This window comes from Lissotriton helveticus, chromosome 6 (genome assembly GCF_964261635.1).
Source record: "Lissotriton helveticus chromosome 6, aLisHel1.1, whole genome shotgun sequence".
Classification (NCBI taxonomy): domain Eukaryota; kingdom Metazoa; phylum Chordata; class Amphibia; order Caudata; family Salamandridae; genus Lissotriton; species Lissotriton helveticus.
Window position 1 is genome coordinate 108,823,861 of NC_136067.1, and position 26,947 is coordinate 108,850,807.

General features: G+C 47.2%; 1 protein-coding gene across 2 annotated transcripts in view; it reads left to right on the forward strand.

Annotated features, from left to right (window-relative positions):
- The window catches only part of LOC144762300 (exportin-5-like), a 2,334,361-nt gene that overhangs the window by 1,782,810 nt on the left and 524,604 nt on the right, over positions 1–26,947 (forward strand). For both annotated transcript variants that reach the window (XM_078647447.1, XM_078647448.1), the window contains 2 exons: positions 22,070–22,110; positions 22,732–22,817. In XM_078647447.1, coding sequence (XP_078503573.1) covers positions 22,070–22,110; positions 22,732–22,817 — 127 coding nt within the window. The remainder of the gene's footprint in view (positions 1–22,069; positions 22,111–22,731; positions 22,818–26,947) is intronic.

Sequence of the window (26,947 nt, forward strand, 5' to 3'; positions counted from 1 at the left end):
CACATGTGGGGTACCATTTCTATTGGGCTTAGCGTTGGAGCTCAGAATAGCAGTACATTTGTTATTATATATTACATTTCTTGTATTTTTCTGCTTCCATTTGTAAATTAATGTGCACAAAAGCTCATTTCAAAAAATGCCTTCAGAATAACCTGCAATATGGGTAATTTGCCATTTAGAATGGTATTGGTATCTCGTATAATGCAACTCCGACTCGGGTATATTTAAACATGCATATCGTCTCTTCATCCACCCGTTTTCAGTCATTTGCTGTGGGGTTTTTCTTGCGGACAAATGAAAAATTATTTATCCCTGGTAGTCTTACTTATGCAACTGTATGTTTCATTTATAAATTGGTATTCAGTGCTAAAACATACAAATTAAATCCTTGTCACCAATTTCTCTTTTTTCCTTTACGCTTGCACTACTTTCTTATTAAACGAGTAGTTCCTTTGAGAACTTTGAGCAATCTCCATAAATGACCACTTGTCTTGCATGATTCAAAATGTTGTCTAGTTTTAAAAAATGTATAGGTTTTATACTTCAGGCAGGCACCTGCTGGGACGGCTCCAAGCTTCCCTCCTTTTCCGGGAACCAGAGCGTCCCCAGCCCAGCTTTATGCATTTTACGAAGCCCTCCACTTCATCTTTGGGCAGCCCGACTCTGCCAACGAGCCTCCGGGCCCCGCAGACTCGGTTGGAGGCTCTTGGCCTTCAATGCCTAGGCCTCGTCGTCGCAGGGCTGCCATGTATCCAGGCCTGGATCCAGATCGATGTCGGTTGACCTCACAGTACCTTCTACGGCACCGATTGCAGTAGCGATACCGGCTGCTCCCCCGGCCGGCGTCGACCCCAGCCCTAACCCCGATATGGAGACAGTGCCAGACTGATGCCAGTTCCAGCACCGGAGGGTCATTTTCTCCCGCTGTACATCCCTGACTTTCCCTACCACCCTGAGTGGCAGCCAGCTGAGTGTGAGGAGGACTGGGAGGGGTCTGTGGACCCCTCCTCTCTCTAGGCTGGCTTGAAGAGCCAGCCTAGAGAGAGGAGAGGTGATGCCAGTGGTCTGGATACCTCCCCAGACCATGGAATTCCTTCTCCCGCTACCGGGGCTTCGGAGGAGGGAGCGTCCTGGTCTGTGGTGCTGCGTAGGGCGGCTGAGGCCTTGGGCCTTGATCTTCCTACAGTGGCATTCCTGACTGAGGTGCTTCAGCCGGTAGCGTCCTCTTCGAAGCCCCTGCTGCCTCTTAATGAGGCCCTCCTTCTGGGCACTTGGTCCAAGCCCAGCACAGGGGATCCGGTGAATAGGATGATTGCCCAACGCCACCTCCTGGCCCCGGGCGACCCACTTTTCCTCTCCCAATACCCTAACCCCGAGAGCTTGGTGGTCCAAGCCTCAACATACAAAGGCACGTTTCCTGCTGCTCCCCCAGATAGGGAATCCAAGAAGCTGGACCATTTTAGAATTACAGTCTGTGAACACCGCATGTCTCTTTGGCCCATTACTCACACTATCTGATAGAGATATCTAGCCTCAGATTCCTTAACTTAGAATATCTCCCCAGGCGTCAGACTGGGTTCGGAAAATCTTTTTCCCCCCAGCAATACCTCTGCACGCCGGGAGGCGGCGCCACTCGACTCCGTCCTGAAGTCGTCCACAGATGTGACGTCATTGGAGCCATATAAGCCCCTCCCCTCGTCCGGACATCAGTTTTACACAGGAAACGTTTCCGCGCCATAACGGGGAGCCATGACAAAAACTGCGATAACATAGGAACAGTGTGTGTTAAAAAAAAAAAAGAGTAAAATTATTCATAATGAGAAACAAAAGTAAGTTGAAAAAGCACCCAATACCAGGAAGGGCTGGAGGGAGCTCACAGATCCCGTGCTGCAAGCAAGGGCCCAACAAAGCGCCAAGCCGTGCCCCACCTCGAGGGGGTTACGGCTGCGGCACAAAGAATAAGACAATGCAGGCACAGCTTGTCACCACAGGAGGGAAGGTAAATGAACCACAACATTTAAGCAACATGTTGCAAGACAAGTGACTAGAAGTGAACAACCACCAGAAGTTCACTACACACATTCTCCATTGAACGAAGGACTGTAGCACCAAGTAGAACTCAACCCAACCGACTACCATAGAAAGAAGGAAGCACATGTGTGGGCGGTGGGAGTGAATGAAAAACAGAGACTGTCACCACCTAAAAAACATGGACAGAGTGGAGATCCAACGGGCTCGAAAGCAGCACAACCACCCCTGTGCCAAAGGAAGGTGCGAGAACACGCCACCAACCAACACTAGGATGCAGGGGAGGCCGAAGGGCCCCATGCAGAACAACTTACCCTACCCCAGAGTGAGGTGCGAGAGCACACCTCTGGAAGACCAAGACTAAGGCCACCGGAAAGGGGGCTAGCTGATTCTGTAATGTCATCTTGGTAGCCAGACGTCCCTCCAGTAAAACTGAATTCGCCTGTAGATGGAACAAATTTGTGGCATGGTGCACATCAAAGGCTGTGGATCCCCTTTCTGTCCCTCTTTCAGAGGTTCTCCTCTTTATTCTTTCCTTGGCCCACTGGGCACTCTTAAAGGCTATCTTTAGGCCTTTCTGCCTTTCTTCGCCTTCCTGATCAGCCTTCTCTTTTCAAGTCCTCTGTTGTTAACTGATTTCTGAAGGGCATTGCTCATCTCTTTCCTCTTTCTGCCTTCGTAATTCCCCAATGGGACTTTAACCTTGTCCTCACTTATCTGATGTGTGCTCCTTTTGAGCCACTCCATAATTGTCCTCTTCGTCTCCTTACTTTGAAAACTGCTTTCTTGCCTGCCATCACCTCTGCATGCAGAGTGAGTGAGCTTCGGGCCTCATCTTCAAAGCCTCCTTTATTTGCTGTCCATCCAGACAAAGTAGTCCTCCGTACTGGGCTTTCTTTTCTACCCAAAGTGGTTACTTCTTTCCATATAGGTCAGACCATCACATTGCCCACCTTCTTTCCACCTCCGCATCCTTCGAAAGAGTAGAGATTCCTCCGTCTGGACCCAAAACGTGTGCGGTCTCTCTACTTTGTCCGCACTAAAGATTTCCGGGTGGATGATCCTCTTTTCAAGGGGTTATGTGGGTGCCAAGAAAGGGTGGGCAGCGTACAAATGTACCTCTATCTCTCAATAGGTTGTCCTATGCATTAAGGTCTGCTATTCTTTAGTTAAAAAGGAACCTCCAGTAGGACTGCACACTCACTCTACCAGGCCGTGGGGGAACACTACTGCTTTGGGACGTGGAGTTCCAAACAGCCACGTGGACATCCTTGCACACATTTACACAGCATTACTGCCGGGACAGCCAAGTCCGGAAAGACTGCTTTTTAGGCCATTCTATTCTCCAGGACTTCCTGGTGTGAACTTAGTTCGCAGACCCTCCTCTGGAGTTGGTATTGCTGGGGTATCTATCATTCAGATGAACAAGTTATCCAGTATTGGGGTATCTTTCATAGATTCACATGCTTAGAATCATCCCCGCCGATGAAACATATACATTACAGTCATAATAACATTACACTATAGGCTACAGTAGATTGCAAGTCACTACATTAGCCTATCTTAGTCCTTTTGTAAAAAGAACCAAACTTGGAAACCAACCAATCAGGCAGCAGCACCCTCTTAGAACCTTCCCCACAGAGAGGCAAACCCTCAGATTTTCTACCGCACCTCGTGTGTTAGGGAGTCTCCCTGAGGTCTGCTCAGTTTTTTCCTTAACTTTTTCTTCTTGGTGAGAGAAAATGTCTGATTCTTCGAAGAAAAGCTTGTTCCTGGCCTGTTCTTTTTGTGGGAAGAAGAGATTACACTTTGAGGATCCACATAAAGAATGTATCTACTGACTTTACCCAGCACACAAGGTCAAGGATTGCAGGATCTGTAGAACCTTTTCTGCCAAGACCTTGAAGGATCGAGAAGGACGTCTTTTGGTGTGGCTGGAGAAATTGAAGGCTTCGTCTGAGGTGGTATCTGGAGATGAAGGCAGTGTGACTCCTCAAGTTTCCGACCCTCTGGCAAAGAAGAGGGATAGGTCTGGAGATCCACCAGAAAAACAGAGTAAGACCCTGAAGAAATCTCACTCTGAGATTGGTCACTCTTCCTCAAAAAAAGAGAAGTTTTCTTTCTCTTCTGAGGTGAAAACTGGAGAAAAGGTACAGATTTCATCAAAATCTGCCTCAAAATCCCTTCCTGAGCCTCCGTCGACGTCTGAAACTGCTTAGTCGACGAGAAAATCTCCTCAGAAGGTGAGTGAACCTTCAGCTTCATCGAAGAAAATTCCAATGTCGACGAGAACTCAGTCGACGGCGCCGTCGACTAGTATTACATCACTGTCGACTATACCTATCCCGTCGACGCCTACTTTGTCGTGGACGATCCCGTCGACAACGATTCGCCTTTCGTCGACGAGTACGCCATCGACGATGTTACAAGTCCCATTGGCGAGCCTACCGTCTATGACGCTTTCATCGACGAGCCCACCGTCGTCGATGATTGCACCTTCAACGACTAGCCCATCGACGACCACATCGTCGACGATGACTTTTTCGTCAACGGCATCCTTGATTTCAACCTCGACTGTGTCTATTATGGCAATTTCTACAGATTCGGATTCGCCATCCATGTACATTTCAGATACGCTCAAGCGTAAAAGGCCTCCGTCTTTACAAATCACACCAGTTTTAAGCTCCAAATTAACTTCTTCTAGGCAATTTTATCAGGATGTGTGACATATTTCACCTCTACCTCCTAGCCATTATTTGGAGGAGTCTGATAATGAGGATCCATTTAGACAGGCACATGACCCTTCTCAACTACGGATAAAATACCATGAGGATGACGACGATGAGGAATTTTGAGCCCTGTGAGTCTTTAAGAGGGCCTCAAGAATCATTCCACCAAGAACCTATGGTTCAGATGCCTGCTTCTTTGCTACAAGACCTAACAGCAATGTTAAAGGATTATAATACTAGTTTTCCTCCTGTCCCAGTTCCGACAAGAGATCCTGCTCCTACAGATGTGCAACCTGCAACCCCTACTACCCCTGTCTCAGAGCCCCAGGTGGCTTTGCCTCCACAATTCCATCAGGACGATGACCTAGACACGGTGGCCGAAGAAGGCGAAAAACCAAATTCGCCCACTACTGTGGATGAGTGGGACGAATATCTTATTCCGACACCAGCTTCGCCAGTTCCCCAAGCTGTTGACTCCCCTCCTGAGTACATAGGTTTTCATGCTATTATGGAAAGGGCAGCATCTAGGTTCCATCTGTCAATGCCAGTACAAAAGACTGAATGTTTTCTGTATGATTTTAAAGAACAGAAAATTAACTTGCTCAATTCCAATAATTGATCATATCTGGGAGGAAGGGGTAAAGATAATGAAGACTCATTTTTCATTTCCGGCGATCCACCCTAGGATTGACAAAAAATACAAGGCGCCAGAAGACGCCCCTGCCTGCCTCTCAGGTCACCCTAGACCAGACTCCGTCATATCTCAGGCGGCGCAGAGGAAGTCTCGGAATCCCTCTGCCCTGATAACCGCTCCACCTGATAAAGATGGTAGGCGCCTTGACGACATCGGCAAACGCTTTACCACCATGGCAGGTGCAACAGCACGAGCTACAAATTGTTTAGCGAGTTTAGGCAGATATGATCGACAATTATGGTCGGACATTTCACCTTATATAGAGTATCTGCCTGATGATAAGAAGATAGAAGCAAAAAAGGTTCTCATGGAGGGCGAAAGAGCTGCTTCTGAAGTCATCGATATCTCTATATCTCTATGGATCTCTATGGATATAGCTACTCAGGGATTTCGTCAGCTTGCAGGAGCAGCTACCCTTAGACGCCAAGGATGGCTGAAATCCACTAATTTTCGCCCTGAAGTTCAAACAAAAATTTTGGACATGCCCTTTGACGGCGATTTATTATTTGGTAGACACATCGATGAGGCATTGCAAGAAATAAAAAAAGGACACCGATACTGCTAGGGCGTTGGGTACCTTGCAGTATAGAAAAACTCCCTTTCGAGCAGCAAGAGGCAGAGGATCAGACACCTTTCGTGGAGGTTACCAGAAATACCAGCAACAAGGTGGCCAGGGTCGTTACAGATACCAGCAACAACAACAATCCTATAGAAGTCCCCTGGCGGCCGCTTGTAGGCAACAAGGCAGGAAACGTCAACCTCAGGGCAGAGATTCTGCCAGAAAAGAGTGACAATCTCATTGCACCTGCACCAGATATGCCACAAGTATTCAAAATTCCGAGACTTTCCCAATATCTCGGAAACTGGAAAAAAATAACCACAGACAAGTGGTTATTGGATATAATAAGATTTGGCCACACACTAGAATTTACCAAATTTCCCCCTCCTCATCCACCTCTGAAGAAAAACCCACTCAGAAAGGAAGTGAAAGCTATGTTGTCAAAGGGAGCGATAGAAAGGGTACCACACTCTCAAACAGGAAAGGGATGTTATTCTCGCTTTTTTCTGATAAAAAAAAAATCTGGGGATTGGAGGCCAATCTTGGATTTGAAAATGCTAAACAAATATCTTCAGAAAAAATCCTTCCGCTTGGTGATGCTCCAGGAAATCCTTCACCTTCTAGATCATGCGGATTTCATGACAACATTAGATCTTCAGGATGCATATGTTCACATCCTGATTCATCCCAAACATCGAAAGTTCCTAAGATTTACTGTGGCAGGTGCACATTTCCAATTCAAGGTCCTCCCATTTGGCCTGCGCTCGGCTCCGAGAGTCTTCACAAAATTTCTAGCTCCTGTAGCAGCTCATCTCAGGCTACAAAGCATCCAATTGTTCCCATATCTGGACGATTGGCTGATAAAGGCTCCATCCTTTCGTCCGGCTTCTCACGCAACAGCAAAATGCCTGCAAGTTTTTCACTCTCTCGGCCTCTCCCTAAACGTCCAGAAATCAAGCCTCTATCCTTCCCTAGTAATTCAATTTTTGGGAGCAAAACTAGATACTCTTCAAGACAAAGCATACTTGTCCAAAGAAAGAATAACTTGCCTCGTCTCCCTGGCATCAGACCTCCTAAAAAGAAAGTTCGCTTCAGTGAGACTGATCAAATCTTTTCTGAGGATCTTGTCATTGGCAATTCTGCTAGTGCCTCATGCGCGGCTGAAGATGAGACCAATTCAGGAGGAGCTGGACAATCAGTGGCTCCAAATCTCGGGTTCGTTCGAAGACCTGGTCCAAATAACTCCAGTTATGAAAGAAACTCTTACTTGGTGGAGATTTTCCAAAATTGTCTCAGTAGGGCTCAGTTTTCAGCCTCCAATTCCGGACTTCATACTCACTACGGATGCCTCCCTAGAAGGTTGGGGTGCCCATCTTCAGGATCTCAGCATGAGAGGGTGATGGTCTACAGCAATGTCAAAGATGCACATCAACTTTTTAGAACTTCGAGCCATTTTCCTGGCTCTACAGTCTTTTCTGCCAAGACTCCAGGGATCTTAAGTTCTCATCAGTACCGACAACACCACTTGCATGCATTATTTAAACAAGGAAGGGGGTACCAGATCTCACATTCTATCCCAAGAAGCTCAAAACATCTGGAAATGGCTTCTCTTGCAAAATATTGCAATCAAGGTGGAACATCTTTCAGGAGTCCAGAACACCTTAGCAGACAATCTCAGCAGGACAACGGAATCCTGCCACGAATGGGAACTGAATCAAATGATACTGGAAAATGTCTTTCAGAAGTGGGGCAAGCCGAAGCTGAATCTCTTTGCCTCCAAAAACAGTCGGAAGTGCCTATTCTTCGCGAGTTGGGAACCGGAGAAGGGCTCCTGGGGAAACGCCTTCATGATGAGAAGGACGGGAATTTTTGCTTACGCATTCCCTCCATTTCCCCTGATCCGGAGACTTCTGCGCAAAATCAAAAGGGATCCATGCTGCATGATTCTAATTGCACCGCAATGGCCACGTCAGCACTGGTTCTCAGAACTTCTCGTTCTCTCCAAGTGCAAGCCATTCTGCCTTCCAATACTACCGAATCTGTTGTCAATAAGTGAAGGCCAGATTCTCCATCCTTGTCCAGCTCAACTGCACCTCCATGCTTGGTTTCTGGATTCACAGACTTCAAGGATATAGACTAACCTCAAGACTGCAGAGATATTTTGAATAGAGCAAGAGCCCCTTCTACATTATGGACCTATGCCTTAAAATTGAAGCGGTTTTGTTAATGGTGCAGTAACTACAACTTACATCCCCTGAAATGTTCTCCCGATAAGGTTCTACCTTATCTATTGTCATTATCTAAGTCTGGTCTGATGTTTGCTTCTGTTAAATTACATCTGGCCGCGATTTCTGCATACAGACGATCCTCAGGAGCGGCATCACTTTGTTCCAATCGTCTCATTAAGCAGTTCCTGAAGGGCCTTTTCAGAACTTTCCCACCTATTAGAGCTCCTCCTCCGGAATGGAGACTGAATCTGGTGCTACAACAGCTGATGAAACATCCTTTTGAACCCATTCATAAAGCAGATTTAAAATATCTCTCATGGAAGACAGCTCTCCTCTTGGCACTCACTTCTTCCCGACGAGTGAGTAAAATACAAGCGTTCACTATAAAACAACCATATTTGAAATTTACCAATGATTAGGTCCTTTTAGGAACTAATCCCACGTTCATACCTAAGGTTCCTACTTCATTTCATCTCAACGAACCTGTGGTATTGCGGACTTTCTTTCCTAATCCGTCTTCCTCGGCGGAAAAGTCCTTACATACTTTGGATGTCAAAAGATGCTTGAAGTTCTACATATCTCGAATTGTGTCAATCAGAAAATCTGACGAGTTATTTCTCTCAATGGTGGTAGCAAGCAAGGACCAGCAGTGTCAAAGGCTACTATCTCAAGGTGGATTGCATCCACTATTCAATTCTGTCATTGCCAAGCAAGCCGGCCATCCATTGTCAAGTTAGCCTGAAGCCTATTCTACCAGGGCAGTGTCCTCATCAACGGCACTGTTTACTGGTGTGTCTTTGGATAAGATTTGCCTTTCTGCAACCTGGAAAAGTGTGCACACTTTCACTCGGCATTAATGCCTGGATCTGGCAACAGAGGCTGAGTCAGCAGTTGGACAAGCAGTACTACGAAACCTTTTTAGATAAGGTAAGCCTTATGATATGAATATATTGTTTCTACTATTGTAAAACTCTTTATTACTCTTAACCATTGTTGCTTATATGCATGGCTTTATTTTTAACTAGCAGCCCGTCCTGACGTTGTCCAGGTATGAATTGCTGCCGGCCTGTAGTATATTGTTTTGTAGGATTTCATTTTGTTAGCATTTCTTATCTGTGACAGGCCTTTGAAACGCTCCGATTCACAGTGCACTGCTGCTGCACTTAAGAGTGCGCGTTCAGTAGTGTGTGAAGTAGAGTTTCCCTACTTTATTTTTCCTTGCAATATTATATAGCGCAAACTCGACAACATGGCATGAGCACAATTTACATTACAGAAGAAGACATTCATTTGTGCTAGGCACGGGGAGACAAAGCGATTTGCCTGGAATCACAGGATGTTGAGCTGATGCCGAGATTCGAACGTAGGTCCCCAGCTCTAAAGTTCGCAATTCTAGAACTTGTGGCGGGAGGTGTGTCTAAAAGTGTATGTCGGTGCTGGCCATAAATGAGAGACTTGTGCATTTTTCAAATGGGTGGTGAAAAAATAGGAGTATATTGCTGGAGATGTGGGCCGCCGTGCCACCAATGTACTGACCGGGGGAGGGTAAGCACCCATTATTCCGCAACTTTCTTTCCGCATACCATCACTTCGCATACTTTAATTACGAAAGTACCATGACTCCGCCATGCCATTATAACACATGGCATTACATTTGATATGCTTTTACCACGCATACATTTACAACGAAATGCGTTGTAAATGCATGAATGGTAAAAGCATGTTTTTTTTCTAAATGTTTGGATAAGGTAAGTATGGTATATGTAGGTAAGTAAGTAGGTAAGGTAGGTAAGGTAAGTAGGGGTATATGTTTTGGGATACTGAGGTATATGTTTTGGGGTGTTTGGGTATTTTAAGGGTTCAGATATAGTTTTGGGTTATGGGGTACAGGGGTAGTTTTAGGGTTAAGGCATAGGTATGGGTTTTGGGGTACAGGGGTATTTTTAGGGTTCAGGGCTAGGTTTGGGTTTTGGGGTATAGGGGTATTTTTAGGGTTCAGGGGTAGGTTTGGGTTTTGGGGTACAGGGGTATTTATAGGGTTCATGGCTAGGTTTGGGTTTTGGGGTACAGGGGTATTTTTAGGGTTCAGGGCTAGGTTTGGGTTTTGGGGTACAGGGGTATTTTTAGGGTTCAGGGATAGGTTTGGGTTTTGGGGTACAGGGTATATTTATAGGGTTAAGATGGGTTAGTGTTTAAGGATGTTGGGGTATTTTAAGGAGTAAGGGTGGGTTATGATTATGGGGTGAAGGGGTATTTAAAGGGAGCTTGGTGGGATTAGCAGAAGATATGAGACATGGCATGAAGGGCGGAACGTACCACACGCCCCCAGCGTTTGTCACGCCCCCAGCACACGCCCACAGCACAATGCAGACACGCCCACAAGGGACTACTTTGCGGGCACGGTTATTTTACCTTTTAAATGTATATGGTGGGCGTCTGCATAGCCTATGTCCTTCTGCTGCAACTGCCCTTCCCAATGCGGTATTGGGTGTTGTGATTGGTGCTGTGGTTCCTGAGATTACCCGCCTCAAAGGTTTGGGCTCTCTCTTTATTATATTAGTATAGATAGATTCAGTACAGATATGACTGTTTTGATGTTGTGTATTTGTGATTTTTCTTATGATACCCACCATCCTCTATGCATCTATGTATTATTTACTGCTAGCTACTCTGATTCTAAGCATGTGAATCTATGAAAGATATCCCAATACTGGATACGAAAATGAGTTACTTACCTGTAACTTCAGTTATCCAGTATTGGTATCTTTCATAGATTCACATGCGACCCACCCTCCTCCCCTGAGAGGCTTACCTTATCATTATGGCATACTTACTGTCACTTGTGCTACGAAAATCTGAGGGTTTGCCTCTCTGTGGGGAAGGTTCTAAGAGGGTGCTGCTGCCCGATTGGTTGGTTTCCAAGTTTGGTTCTTTTTCCAAAAGGACTAAGATAGGCTAATGTAGTGACTTGCTATCTACTGTAGCCTATAGTGTAATGTTATTATGACTGTAATGGATATGTTTTATTGTACCGCAAGACTCCCACCTCGTCGGCGGGGATCATTCTAAGCATGTGAATCTATGAAAGATACCTATACTGGATAACTGAAGTTACAGGTAAGTAACTCGTTTTCTCACTTACCTTTGGTAACGATGTATCTGTAAGAGACATATATTAGTTACTGATTCCTTACCGCCCCACCCATCCTTCTAGTGATAGGGACTCCCTTCCAGGGGCCTAGTTTTGTGCACCAGTGGTCAGTGTCGTGCATGGCTCTGCGCTCCTGGTGTGGAACGTTGTGTGAGTACTGACGTCAGCGTGCAGGGGCAGCATCTAAGTAGACACCGCAAAGTCATCCCGGCGACCATGACGACGGACACGGAGTTGACCGACGCCACCTACCGACATGCAGGGGTACTGCTACAAAAAAAATTCTCGAGATCCAGTCTGACGCCTGGGGGTAATTCTAAGGTAAGGAATCTATAACTAATATATGTCTCTTACTGATACATCATTACCGAAGGTAAGTAACTTGTTCATCTGGCTTCTCCAGGGTAAATAATTAGGTCAACAAGCCTTAGGAACACTTTGAAAGGCATCACATTTTTTGGCTTCAAGGTGTTCATATCGTGAGTATTTGAACATCCAGTACTCTAGCAATGTAATAACAATAGAAAACGTATTCCCTTGGACTAACTATCAACCTGTGAGCCACATTCAACCATACATCAGGCGAAATCCTTTCATAAATGTATACTTTCAACAACCCCACATATAATTATAAAAATCAAAAATGTATATAAAAATCACATACATTTATTTAATGTACATTAACAATAACTAATAATGCAATTCTTTAAAAAAACAACAAACAATGTCCACAATTCATAAAAACAGTTCATATGACAAATCAATCTGAAAGAAACAGGTTAGTGTTCGATTCCTCACCTTAGAATATCCCCAGGCGTCAGACTGGATCCGGAAAGTTTTGCGTAGCAGTACCCCTGTGCGTCAGTAGGCGTCGTCTGCGCTGGGATGACATCGTCGGAGTACTTAGATGCCGCCTTCGCGCGCTGACGTCAGTTCTTCTTTTTTCCGCGCCAGCAAGCGCAGATCCGGAAAAAGCAGTACTCCTTAGTCAATTTTTTACTAACTTTTTCGATCTCTTTTGGATCCTTTTTCGAGTCGATACCGACTCTCGTGCTGGTAGAGATGCCCAGGTTCAAACCCTGCGCCGATTGTAACCGCTTGATGTTGGTTACCGACCCCCACCGTCGGTGCCTTTATTGCCTCGGGCCGACCACGATGACAAGTCGTGCCCCGACTGCCGTGCCTTGACGTCGAAGGCTAGGCGGGAGCGGTCCCGTAAGCACCTCGAGCTCCAGCAGTCGGCCCCATGCCGTTCACGGTCCCTGGCCAGGAGGAGGACGAGGGATCGGTCGCGGGGCCACAGTCATCACAGCTCGGCGAGTCGACACCACTTGTCGGGCTCCAAGTCCTCAGGTAAGAGGCACAAGAAGTCGAAGAGGCGACACCGCTGTTTCCGACTACCCCCCCCCCCCCCACGCTCGCACAATGCGGCCGGGGGATCAGGTGATCACCAGAGCCGCAGGCGCCGTGCCCAGCTCCACACCCGCCGGTCCCTGGGCTGAATGCGACGCCAGAGATCAGCGCCTTCCTCATGGCCATGAGGAATCGCTTCCCTCTGACGGACCCTAAGGAGGTGCCTCTCCGGGCCCCGTGGGTCCGTCTGGGTGCCCTAACGGGCCGGTGGCCCCGGCGCCATCGACGACTCCGATCCCGATGCCGCAGGGCCCCACTGGATCCGGGTCGCCGCTGGTCGACCTTACGACCCCTCCGCTGGCGCCGACCCCCAGGGTGTCGCTCCCACTGCAGTCTCCGGACGACGTCGTCTCCGGTCCCAACCTCGGTACGGATCCGGCGTCGGACCCGCCCCACTCAGCGCCGCATTCGACGCCGGGTGAAGAGCAATTCTTCTATGATCCGGCCCCCATCCTTTGACCCTGTCTATCAGGAGATGGAGGGCGAGGAGGACTGGGAGGGTCTGAGTACCCTCTGGCACAGGAGTGCCAGTTGCATCAGGACTGGGCAGAGGAGCTAGAGGAGGCCAGTGGTCGGGACACTTCGCCTGACACTGGATTTGTCTCCCCTCCTACCGTGGCTACGGAGGAGGGGGCTACTTACAGCGTGGTGTTGACACGGGCGGCCAAGACTTTGGCTCTTGAGCTCCCTGTCGCGGCCGTGAGGACTAACCTCCTCACTGAGGTCCTCTAACCGCAGGCAAGCTCTTCGAAGCCTCTACTGCCGTTTAATGAGGCCTTCACTGACGTTCTGTTGGGTACCTGATCCAAGCCCGGTGCAGGCCTCCCTGTTAATCGGAACGTGGCCCGACGCCACCGCCCGGCCCCGGGCGACCCTAGCTTCCTGTCCAACCACCCCACCCCGAGAGTCTGGTTATCCAGGCCTCTAACTCCCAGACCGCATTCCTGACTGCTCCACCTGATCGGGAATCCAAAAGGTATGAGCAGTTCGGTAAGAAGCTGTTCTCCTCACTAAGTTTGCGGTTGCAGTCGGTCAACACCACTTGCCTTTTGGGCCGTTACACCCACTCTCTGTGGGACACGGTAGCGGGTGTGCTGCCACAATGCCCGGAGGAGGCTTGGGCAAAACTTGCCCAAGCCCTTGCGGAAGGACGAGATGCAGCACGGTATTCTATTCGATGTGGGCTGGATACCACGGACTCTCTAGGCAGAGCGATTTCAGCGACGGTGGCAGTTCGCCGCCACGCCTGGCTGAGGTCCGCCTACTTTTCGTCTGATGTCCAGGCTACACTCATGGTCATGTCGTTTGATGGCCGTCGCCTCTTTGGCGACAAAGCAGACAGTGCGATTGAGCATTTCAAGGACTCCAGGGCTGCGGCCAAGTCCTTGGGCTTGTCGGGCCAGTGCCAGCAACCTTCTGTCTCTCGCTCCTTTCGTGGCCACGGAAGGGGCGCCCCCTCACGTCCTGCCTGCCACGGGCCGCAGACTAACTTCCAGCGCGGCGGCGGACGTGCTAACCACTGTGGCGGTGCCAGGGGACAACGGCGAGGCCAGTCCGCATCCACAGTGTGGAGTGTGGCTCAATGGTTAGAGCGGCAGACCCTGATGCAGAGTTCTGGCCCGGGACCAGGGTTTGATTCCCACCTTGGCGGGTCTTGGACTCAATTTCCTCGGACCTGACAATTCTCGCCTCGGTGCCTATTCTAATCATGGGCCCCACGCTGCAACTCTGGGCAATAGCTTGCTTAACCTCCACACCGGCCCCAACAGCGCTAGGATGCCTGGCTTCACCCTGGGGGTGCCCAGGAGTGGACACTTCACAGGGAAAGCCAGGAAGGGTTCCACAGCGGTATGAGTAATAGCGCCAGGAAACCGCTTGATGGCAGTGCGCTCTACAAATACCTTGACATTTGACCCCCGCAGCATCCGCCTCAAAGCCCTCCTAGTCCGAGCTTTCAGGCCCATTCGACGCCAGTGGGGGGCAGGGTCCGCCATCACCTTCTCCACTGGCGTACCATCACTTCAGACAGGTGGGTGCTGCAAATCGTCAAAAGGGGCTACTTCCTCCCCTTCGAGGCGACCCCTCCAGCCATGTCACCCCGTGTTGAGGGATCACTTGCAACTTCTGCAAGAGGAAGATACGGCCCTCTCGGCCAAGGGGGCCATCGAGCGCGTTCCTGGGCCAGAAGTAGGTGTGGTTGTTATTCCAACTACTTTCTGGTTCCCAAGAAGGGCAAAGGGGGCCTACGCCCTATCTTGGACCTCCGGAACGTCAACAGCTCCCTCCGGAGAGAGAAGTTCAAGATGCTGACGTTGGCTCAGGTCTTAGCTGCCCTAGACCCGAGAGACTGGATGGTGGCGTTGGACTTGCAGGACGCTTATTTCCACATTTCCGTCCTGCCGGCTCACCGGCACTACTTGCGGTTCACGGTGGGCCACGAGTACTTTCAGTTTACAGTGCTCCCCTTCGGCCTTACCAGCGCCCCTCGGGTGTTCACAAAAGTGATGGCGGTGGTCGCAGCTCATCTGCGCAGATTAGGGGTGTCAGTCTTCCCCTATCTCGACGACTGATTGTTGAAGGCCGGCTCGCCCCAGACAGTCGTCAGCCACCTCCAGACTACGGCCGACCTCCTGCACCTGCTGGGGTTCTCCATCAATGTGCCGAAGTCACACCTGTGCCCCTCTCAGAAGCTCCTCTTCATCGGAGCGGTTCTGGACTTTGCGCAGTTTCGGGTTTATCCTCCCGAACAGTGGGTTCGGGATATTCAGGCTCTGATTCAGATCTTTCAGCCTTTATACTGAGTCTCGGTTAGGTTGACACTGCGGCTTCTGGGGCTGATGGCCTCCTGCATCCTTCTGGTGCATCACGCCAGGTGGCGGATGCGGGCTCTGCAGTGGGTTCTGAACTTTTAGTGGGCTCAGCATCAGGGCAACTTGTCCGACCACGTCCTGATCTCGGTGGGCACTGCAAGATAGTTGCATTGGTGGCTCACGGACTGCGATTGGGTCAACGGCAGATCCCTCTCCATTCCCCAACCGGAGCACGTAGTTGTGACGGATGCGTCCCTCCTGGGCTGGGGGGGCCACATGGGAGAGGCGGAGATCAGTGTCCTCTGGTCTCCGGCGGAGTCCCAGCTCCATATCAACCTTCTGGTGCTGCGGGAGATCTGACTTGCACTGAAGGCATTCCTCCCCTCTGTCTGGGGGAGTGTAGTGCAGGTGTTTACGGACAACACCACCGCCATGTGGTACTCCAAGAAAAGGGCGGGGTGGGGTCGTGGACCCTTTGTCAGGAGGCTCTGCGTCTCTGGCAATGGCTGGAACACCAGGGCCTCACCCTGGTGGTTCAACACCTGGCAGGTTCCCTGAATGCCAGGGCAGACGAACTCAGCCGCCGGTGCATGATGGATCACGAATGGCGTCTGAACTCTGACGTGGCGCAAGGTCTCTTTCAGCAGTGGGGAGAGCCTTGGTTAGATCTATTCGCCACCGAAGAGAACGCGCAATGTCATCAGTTCTGCGTGTTGTAATTTCCAAGGCGGCACTCGCTCGGAGACGTTTTTCCTCGCGAGTGGAGCTGCGGTCTGTTGTACGCCTTTCCGCCTATACCACTTCTGCCCAGAGTGCTGAAGAAGATCAGGTGTGACTAGGCTCAAGTCATCCTTGTAGCTCCGGACTGGGCACGAAGATACTGGTATGCCAAGCTACTCAGCATGTCAGTCGATCCCCCGATTCGTCTGCCTCTTCGGGAGGACCTTCTGTCGCAGGAGCAGGGGACGGTCCTCCACCCGAACCTGTCCAGTCTCCACCTCCATGCGTGGAGATTAAGCGGCGGCAGTTGAGGGCATTTGAATTGCCTCCTGAAGTCTATGATGTGATTCTGGCAGCCAGGCGTCCCTCCACAAAATCGGTATACGCCTGCAGGTGGAATAAATTTGTGGCATGGTGCACAACAAAGGCTGTGGATCCCCTTTCTGCCCCCCCTTTCAGAGGTTCTCCTCTTTCTTCTTTCTCTTGCCCAGCAGTGCTCTGCTCTGGGCACTATTATAGGCTACCTCTCTGCCATTTCAGCCTTCTAAAGGCTTCCTGATCAGCCTTCCCTTTTCAAGTCCCCTGTTGTAAATAGATTCTTGAAGGGCATCACTCACATGTTTCCTCCTGTTCCTTTCGTGATGCCTCAGTGGGACTTGAACCTTGTTCTTACTTATTTGATGTGCGCTCCTTTCGAGCCACTTCACAATTGCCCTCTTCGTCTTCTAACACTTAAGACTGCATTCCTGGTTGCCATCACCTCTGCCAGGAGAGTGAGTGAGCTCCAGGCTCTATCTTCTAAACCTCCTTTCCTCTCTGTCCATCCGGACAAAGTTGTCTTGAGAACGCGTCCCTCTTTCCTGCCCAAGGTAGTCACAGCCTTCCACATAAGTTAGTTCATCACCTTGCCCACCTTCTTTCCACCTCCGCATCCCTCGAAAGAGGAAGAATGGCTCCACCGTCTGGACCCAAAATGTGCACTCTCATTCTATCTGGACCGCACACGCCAGTTCCTGGTGAACGACCAGCTCTTTGTTGGTTACGTGGGCGCTAAGAAGGGATCGGCGGTGCACAAGCAGACCATCTCTCTGTGGGTCGTTTTGTGCGTTTCGGCTTGTTATTCGCGGGCTTAAAAGGAGCCTCCTGTGGGGCTGCGTGCCCATTCCACTCGGGCCACGGTGGCTACTACTGCCCTGGGTCGGGGAGTCCCCTTGCAGGACATCTGTCAGGCAGCTACGTGGGCCTTGCTGCACACGTTTGCTAGACATTACTGCCTGGACAGCAAAGTCCGAAGAGATTGCTTTTTCGGCCGTTCTGTTCTCCAGGACTTTCTGGTGTGATCTTGGTTCGCAGACCCACCACCGGGGTTGGTATTGCTGAGGTATCTAAGGTAAGGAATCTAACACTAACCTGTTTCTTTCAGATGCACAAGTTACTTACCTTCGGTAACGATATATCTGTAAGAATCAGTAATTAGTGTTAGATTCCTTACCGCCCCCACTCATCCTCCCCATTCTGCGAACCGATATCTAGGGTTAAGGTATCTCCCTTTGAGGGCCCTAGTTTCATGGCACCAGTGTCGGTCTCTGGCATGGCTCTGCGTTCCTGGCGCGGAAAGCTATGTACAAGAACTGACGTCCGCGCACAAGGGCGGCGTCTAAGTACTCCGACGTCATCTCGGAGACCACGACGCCGACGACTGACGCGGAGCCGCAGATGACGCCTACCGCCGCAGACGACGCCTACCGCCGCGTAGGGGTACTGCTACGCAAACCTTTCCGGACCCAGTCTGACGCCTGTTGATATTCTAAGGTAAGGAATCTAACACTAACTACTGTTTCTTACAGATATATCGTTACCGATGGTAAGTAACTTGTGCAATAAGGGAAACGGGCAGGATTATTTGTTTTTACGTATTTTTATTTAAAAGCTTTCACAGACATAGTTGTCTGCTGGCCCCAGTAGTCCATCATCCTTGAGATAGGTCCAATGGTAGTGAGTTGCAATGTGCAACCTACCTCATTGATATTCATGAGATAGGAGGGATTGTGACCATTAGGAATTTTAAGAACGGACCTATTAATACATGGATCTGTTCTTAAAAATCTTTGTTGGCTGCAAATATAGTGATCACAGTTTGCCATCAGATATTCATACATCTGGACCTTCGTGTCTATGCCATAGTCTATCAGGAAATATTTATTTTACAATTTGGAACATTCCCAATTGAATGAGATTACAGGGGCTAGGGGAATATAAATGGACAAACTGAGAGCCGTTAAGTAGAAGTTTAATTTTTTTAATGGCCTTGACATAACTAGCATTAGAATTGTCTTTCAAGCCTAAATAATCCCAATTAGTCCCTTTTTTATCCCACTGATTTTCTCAATCCTCTGATTTAAATCTAAATCGAGTAAATCAATTAGCCTCTGTTTGCTGGTGGAGAATGTCATTACTGGTGTGTATGGCCACACAATAGTTATGTACAATTATTAGAGCTGAGACTAAAACTTTAAACTGATATAGCTGCCACCATAGGAGCCACGGTAATGAGATCTCATTGATGGTATAATTGTACCCTACAGGGTATTATAATGTAAAATTTGAGAAACCCACACAATGCCCCACAGAAACTACAAACTTTAACATGAACAAAGGATGGCTTTGCTGTAATCAGCAGGATTTGCCAGTGTGATAGGAGCTGTACATTGCAGATAAGATAACTATTTTTTGTACCTCTTGGAGTATGTCAGTAGATCCACAAGCGCAGAATAAGTGACATACGGCCTAAACATGCGAACATACATGGTGCGGTCCTTCTGTTTATGGAATGTTGTGCAAGATATCCTGACTCGCAGCTCTGATGTCGAGGCACTGCAGCAAGCCAAGAGCCCTGAACACATCCTAACTGCCAAGACTATGGATCATTGGTGAGGACCGCCTGAGCCACTTTGTACCAAAAAGCAAATAACATCTTCCAGAGACAACCTGCAGGTGAGTCAATGAACCACCGAAGCTTAATGCATCAACAAGACCCTGATAGAATAATACACATAGGTAGCCAAAGAGTAACATTGAACAACTATTGGGAGGTTTGAAGAGCAGGATCCAGTGGCTTCACAGCACCCTTAGTTCCTTATTTATGCACCAGGCAAAACATGCAACCATACATATACTACATACAAAACCATGTGGGGGCAGTTTACGCTGTGCCACAAAACACTTAATCAGAGGGGGGCACACGATGTAAGGTATGTGATGCACGTTCATGGAAAAAATACATAGCAGCATGGTAGATATTTAGTAAGACTGCATTATGTTGGAAACAAAGGTCCTATTCTGCCTGTGGTGTGATTGCATCTTTACATATTAATTCTAAATGGGTTGTGCCAAAGAGCAAACCAGCAGCTTGGTCCTGTGAATGATAGCTGATAATGAAAGGCTTTTCACGGCAATATCAAATGCATAGGCAAGTAAGATAATGCTGTGAATAGATTATCACATACAGTGTGGCACATGTCATCAAAACAGAATATTTGCATTGGGTAGTATTGCATACGGTAACAATTAAGTGTACAGCCACTGCCATTTAATGTCTCCTATCTCTTTTTAGGAGGGATCGCAAGACTTCCAACTTATCAATCACTGCTGGCTGAAGGAATGTTTGGGCACGTGTGGCATCGTCCTGTGAACTCAAATGAATTATGCAGATACCAGTCAAGTCACTGGTCAACAGGGCAGACGAGTGAACACAGATGCTCCTTTTTGAGCCTCCAGAGTGCCCATGGCCTTTTCTTTGGCTTTGGATGAAGCTCACAAGTGTTTCGAACATTGGTGATATGCTGTTGCCTCTCCAATGTCCTTTTTCCTGTGGGTTCTTCCTCGTAGCTGTGGCTTTTTTTCCTGTCAGTTGCTGCTGCTACTCCTTTTCCTGCTGCCTATTGCCTGGCATGGTGAAGCTGGATGCAGCATCAAGTTTTGTATGATCAGTTAGCTTTACTGTTGCTGCTGTCTTCATAACCAGTTTGATGTCCTGCTCTGTAGGCAATAGTACTTTAACATTCAGCAGCACAAATCCAATATGCTATGCTTAGCCTTCCTGTACCCACTCTTCTTTGGAGTGGGAAGTTTCTCAGGGTTGCCAAGTTTACTTGCGCTTATGCTTGCTTTTGTATCCGTGTGGTTATTAACCCCTTCTACGCTCATGACGAGCTGAGCTCGTCATGGGCGTAACCTGCGCTACGCGGATAACGAGCTGAGCTCGTCACGTAACGCGGGTTTTTAAAACGCAGCGCGCAGCGGGAAAACCGCTAGCGTGCATGCGGTTAATAACCCTTGATCAGAGGTCTTTTATTGTGTGGATGGTAGCTCAATGTACTTGTCAGATTTTGAATACCATAGTCTTTTGCATGTTGATGAATTGGTAGACTGTTCACTATCTAAAGTGCGGCAAAGAACAATTGATTTTTTTAATTCTCTGATTGTGTGTGATGTATTTATTGGGGTGTGTGAGGTTGATTATGGTTCACTGTGACAAGTTTTGTCACATGCCGTGCCTCACCCTTGCTGCCTAAAGTCAATTCACTTGATTATATGGGGCTATACCTGTGGGTGTTGCACAATCCAACTTGTTATCCTTTTTATTTCACAAGAAGCTTCTTCCATAATGTCCGTGCCGCCAATAGCCAAAGCACAGCTCATCACAGTCGTCTGACGTTTCACTAAAGTTGACAAATGTTCTCATGGTGCTCGCTGCGCTGTTAATTTTCTTATCACTCCCATACTCTGTCCTTCGTGTCCTGGTGCTGCCTTTCCCCATTGTGGTTGTGAGCTTTGACTTTACAAAGACAGTGGCCTGTACAGCTACTCACACTGCCTTCCTTTCCTTTTTTGTGCATCAGAGGCCATACTAGTGCTACTTGATGCCTTTGACGTTAATGAGATCCAGGTTTGCTTCGCTGTAGCTTATTTCTTTTTTTTGTGCCCTAATGGCACCTTTGTGTTTTTCTGTATTTTTTTGGTATTCTACGCTTTTCTCACATTGTGGTACCGTGGATTTTTGCAGTATTGGCGCGAATGACAGGTATGTTTTAGCTGATGGCAGCGTGATTTACAAACATTCCTCTATTTAATCCTTTTTCACACCACTAACTGTACACTACTTCTCTTTGAAAATGTATCAAGCTCTGTTTTTACATCACTCTTGTTACTTTACACAGTACTCTATGTAGAAAAGTATAATGTATAGATTCTGACTCCAAGGCTGAGTTCAAATCATCAAACACATCACCATCCATAGGAGCTGCAACTTCCACTTGTGAAATGCTGTTAGTTGTGCATTCACGTATTGCCACCCTACCATGAGATACTGGGGCATAGAAGGTTAGCTAAGCTTGGCATGTTGAAAAAGTGGCACCCTACTACCCAAAGCTCCACTGAGTAAGAGTTCCACTCTGTGCTGTTATGTGGGTATTATTCTGGTGAGCCCTGGTTAAATGGAACCATAATATATCGCAGCTGATTAACTATATGGTGAGGGTTTAAAAATCGTAAGCATTTGCATTAATTATTGTTGAAAATGTAAGGCTCCAGGCGCCTTTTTTCATCATGAAAAGATTGAAGCTGAGGGATACATCAGATAGTGAGCACTGCTCTTTATGTTTTAGTTATTAAAGTTTATGTAAATTGTTCAGATGTTGCCCACTGTCTAGCTGAATGTTCATTTCTGTTTTTGCAGAGGCTGACTAAAGAATGGAATTTAATCGCACAGCAGAAGAAGTAAGAGCCTCTCTGAGCCCCAAGATAAAGTGGTATCTGCTCTCTCCCTTTTCCCTTACACAAACACTGCAGATGATTCTTCAACCCCAACAGTCCACTGTTCTGTGGCTCAGTCCCTTGAGCAGCTATTGCATGTGTGATCCTAAGAATTGTTGCACGTCGTTTCTGAGAAGCCCAGTGTGAAACCGGTCGCGTCTTCTTGCATGTCCTCCATGCCCCAAACAACATTCTTTCGAACTTTCACCTTCCGTGACTGATGGAGGGGTAGAAGGATTTTCATGTAGCTTAGTCAGAGCTGGGTCATGGATGTATCAGTTCAGTGTTGAAGCTTGTGACTCCTATTGGGCAACGTGTGATTTCATGACAGGCTTTCGGTTGACCTATTCTGTTTTCTTTGGTCTGAAATGGTAATGTGTGTACATCTGTAATGTATGGAAGATAAACTGAAAAGAAGGTATAAGACTTCAATGGGCAAATGGTAGAGGCAACTCCAGAGACACCAAAGCAGTACCCTTCCCCCTCCTTTAAAGCAGTTCTTCAGTTTGTGAACATACCACTCACTCTAGATATCCCCTTTGCGTTGGCATTTAATCGCAGCTTTATTCTCTTTGATTCCTGTAGCAAACATGAGGCAACTCCTGAATCCCCGGATGACATAGAGGAAGAGCAGGTCAGGCTGTTGACTCAAGAGGTTATTAGATTCATTGGTAAGTGGTAAAATCACCTCAAAGACAATGCATTCAGAAAACTGCTATCATCACCACTCTGTCTTATAGTCCACATTAACAAACGGCAGTAAGCAGGTGACACACATGTTTAATGATTTTCTTTTATTAAGGAAGCACTCAAACATGCAAAACTGCTATCTAGATTTTAGAGGTGGGGGGGGGGGGCTGCTCAGAATAGTCATAACAGTTGCCCAGATGGGGTGGTGTAGATTGAGACTGGCCATTTAAAACCAAGCAGACACTCTCGCACACACTATTTCCATGACGTAGCTGGGTATGACAGAAATATTTCACTGCATGCCAAAAATAAGAACTAGTGCTTGCTTTAGCATGCTGCTGCCATTACCATGATGCCATTTGTATGACAGTATGAGTGACAGCGCCTCCTAATGTGACATTGTGATGCAATGCCAGCAAATGTGAAAGTTGTTGCTGAGCGTTAACAGATGACTGTGTCTCCAGTGACTCTATTTTCTAGTCTCATTACAAATGCTGTCATATTGTGCTCACATGGTTCACTACCCATTGGAATGAAGTACAAGATTTCAATGCATTATAAAGATCAAGACAGCCTTTGGCCCAAACCGGGTGTCCCTGGTGATATGGAGTTATCTTAACTTTCTATCATTGCAACATTGCAGGTCTTGGCCAATTCGTAATCTCATTGAAGTATCAATGTCACAGGGCCATCAGCTGCTCGAATTTTGTCCAGCATGCCAACTCAGTTTGCATATTGCCACACAAACACATAACACTGTTGTAGGCGGAGGTGGGTAGTTGCATGTGTTATCCTGTGACATCATGTGCATGCTTTGCATTCGGTAATGTACCTACTCACTCATTGGGATAGCTGGGGATGCATGAGGAAATGGAGACTTGCCTTGTGAATGTTAATGCACACTAGCACAAAATGTAGGTTTCTGCAACTTGCATGGGGTGGTCGTGAGAGATGCACATTCCAGATCTCTCCATTCATTCCAAACTCCTCATGTGATGACAGCCGGTTAGTAGTTGGACATGAACGCATACAAGATGTGTCGATCAGTATGGGGGCACACTCATAATCTGTTAGTGTGTTACCTATTGCTGATACTCCATCCTGCTTGTAACCAGACTTGCTGGCATTTATTTCCAATCCCAGGGACTGATAGGAGAGCCTACAGCAGGGCATAAATGCACATAAGTAACACATAAGGAGGCCCAGAGCCTGTTTATCTTGAAGTACAGTGCTTGAATTTATGATTGTATAAAATACAGGGAGACAACCTTTTGAACAATGCCTTTACAGTGCAATGCCTTTACAGTGCAATGCCTTTACAGTGCAATGCCTTTGCAACGCAATGCCTTTACAACGCAATGCCTTTACACGCAATGCCTTTACAGCGCAATGCCTTTACAGCGCAATGCCTTTACAGCGCAATGCCTTTGCAACGCAATGCCTTTACAACGCAATGCCTTTACAACGCAATGCCTTTACAGCGCAATGCCTTTACAGCGCAATGCCTTTACAGCGCAATGCCTTTACAACGCAATGCCTTTACAACGCAATGCCTTTACATCACCATGCCTTTACAACGTAATGCCTTTACCATGCATGCCTTTACCATGCTTACCTTTACCACACGAATATGCCTTTACCGTGAATGCCTTTACAACGAAAGGTAAGTATTTTTAAGGTAAGTCTGGTTGTGTGTTTGTGTGTATATACCATATAGTTTAGTGGTAGGAGAACGTATTGGGTGGTAAGTGTATTTAGGGGTGGTAAGGGTGTTTTAGGGTTTAGAGGTTGGTATGGGTTGGTAAGAGTATTTTCAGTGTTTTGGGGTGGGTAAGGTTGTTGGGTGGTGAGGGTGTTTTTAGGGGTGTGTCTGGGTATGGGGTGCAAGTGTTTTTTTTTAGAATTTAGGTGTGGGTAAGTGTATAGGGTGGTATGGGTGTTTTTAGGGTTTAAGGGTGGGTAGGGGCATAGGGCGGTGATGGTGTTTTTAGGGTTTAGAGGTGGGTAAGTGTATTGGAGGGTAAGGTTACCAAAACTAAGGCCCCCCCCCCCCAAAAAAAAAATATTTTTTAAGTTAAAACAAATGGGGGCTTGGGGGGGGTGTCTTCCCCCACTAAAAAATATATATGTTAAGTTAAAACATTGATAAAGTAGGGGTTACATTTACCTTGTAGATGCTTACTTTGTGTTGTAAAGGCATGTGTAGTAAAGGCATTGTGTATTAAGGAATGTGTTTTAAACGCATGCGTTGTAATGTTATACAACCCAGAATACAAGGCATTGAGAGAAAAACATTTTTCATTTTGAAGTTAAAAATACAGATGTCTGAAGGACACCAAAGGTTCCCTGTTGTACAACCCACAGGTTTTGCATGATGTGTTCGCCCACTGTTAAACTTACCCATCTAACTTTCCTGCACTCTGAAGTTGTAACAATGCTGGACCACAGCAGGATGTATCCCTGAGGAACAAAGGTCATCATACCACGGACTACCTGTTACCTGCATATTGTGTAGATGACGGACAGATGCTGAAACCTGTCTTTTGCTAGTCTGGTATGTGTGAGACATATCATTACACACATGTATTCACGTTGCCCGTCGTTTGCTGAGCACACACTCCATTGTAAAACTGTAGAAATTGGACAATATAACCATTAAATGGGTATTGGTGGATGGGACTATTTAGAGGCTTTTTCTGAATTCTATGCAATACTGGTGATCCAACATCTGGGGTGCCAGACAAAAATAACTTGGGGTGCTGAGCTGCCATTGAAGCTAGGTTACCTCATAAGACTCACACATGGTGAATGCACGTGACAGATCCATCACACGGTTACATTGTGTTACCCTAGTCATGTACAATATACTCATAAACTAGCGAGTAAATGGGTAGAGCTGCTGGAAGGATTCTTTCTCTGTTTTTTAGGCTTGCCACTGGTAAATCATGCTTGGCACTAGACGCACATGATTCATCTAGGGTGTGGGCCTGTTAGCAAAGAACTGTGCTTGTTGTGTCCGTATTCATTTCCCTTGGTTCAGGTAACTTGGGTGGAAATGTTCCTTTCAATATGAGGGGTGTTCCCAATAACGGATGTTTGGGCTGTGTGACTATTTCCAACATTTAACAAACATATTGCACTTCATGCACACATTACACCATTCCAAAACACCTTCATGTGATTGCGCAATTCATAGAAAATGGGATGTGATGAAAATATATGTGTTGCTATATTACAGCAGTTTGTTTAATACACTAGTAGGGCATGGTAGAATGGAAATATAGAGTGGAGCAACAGTAACTGATAGTAATGTGTAAGGCCAAACGGTCTGTAAGTAAACAGCATGTACTCCAGTTGTTGCAAGCAGCTAAGACACATACAGGTAGCTGTATTTTACTTCTCAGGTGCTAACTTTTAAGGATGTGTAAGGAGCAGAGGGGGACAATCTGATTGCATTGTTATAGTGCCTTTATGTTGTTTGCTAACTAAATCTATGTTGCCCACTATTTGGAGGCTCTTTATGGTCTGGAACATGTGCCATAGTGCAGCAGTAGGGGGTTCTTTCTTAATCACTAGGGTCATCAATATGACCCCTGATTAGACTGGTGTGTGTCATGTGCATTGACAGATTGTGCTTAAGAACAAACACAGACCCGCTGTCCCTCTCCCAAACTAGAGTGGACTTTTGCTATGGACAAAGTTCCACCTATAACTCTCAGTCATGGAAAACGTCTAATGTGCACAGTTGCTGCATATTCAATAGTGTATGCTCCAGCATTGTTTTTTTTAAATAGATTTGCATGCCTGAATCATTCCCCTTTATTGAGGCAGGTGTCCCACTGTCATTTTAAAGAAGCAATTGGAAAAGCTGGAAAAGCCTCAAACTAAAGGCACCTTAGTAACACAATCACGTTGTTCGGAAAGGTCCGGTTGAGGCAATGAGGTGAGAGTGCCTTGCCCTTTAACCCCTTCCAGAGTCCCTCTCACCCTTGATTTCAAGCACAAATTTGAAATAAGAAATCTGTGAAGGTGAGCCTTTGGATGGGTAGGAGTGGGTCCTACAGGTGAATCTATGAAAGATACCAGCACTGGAGAACTGAAGTGAGATGTA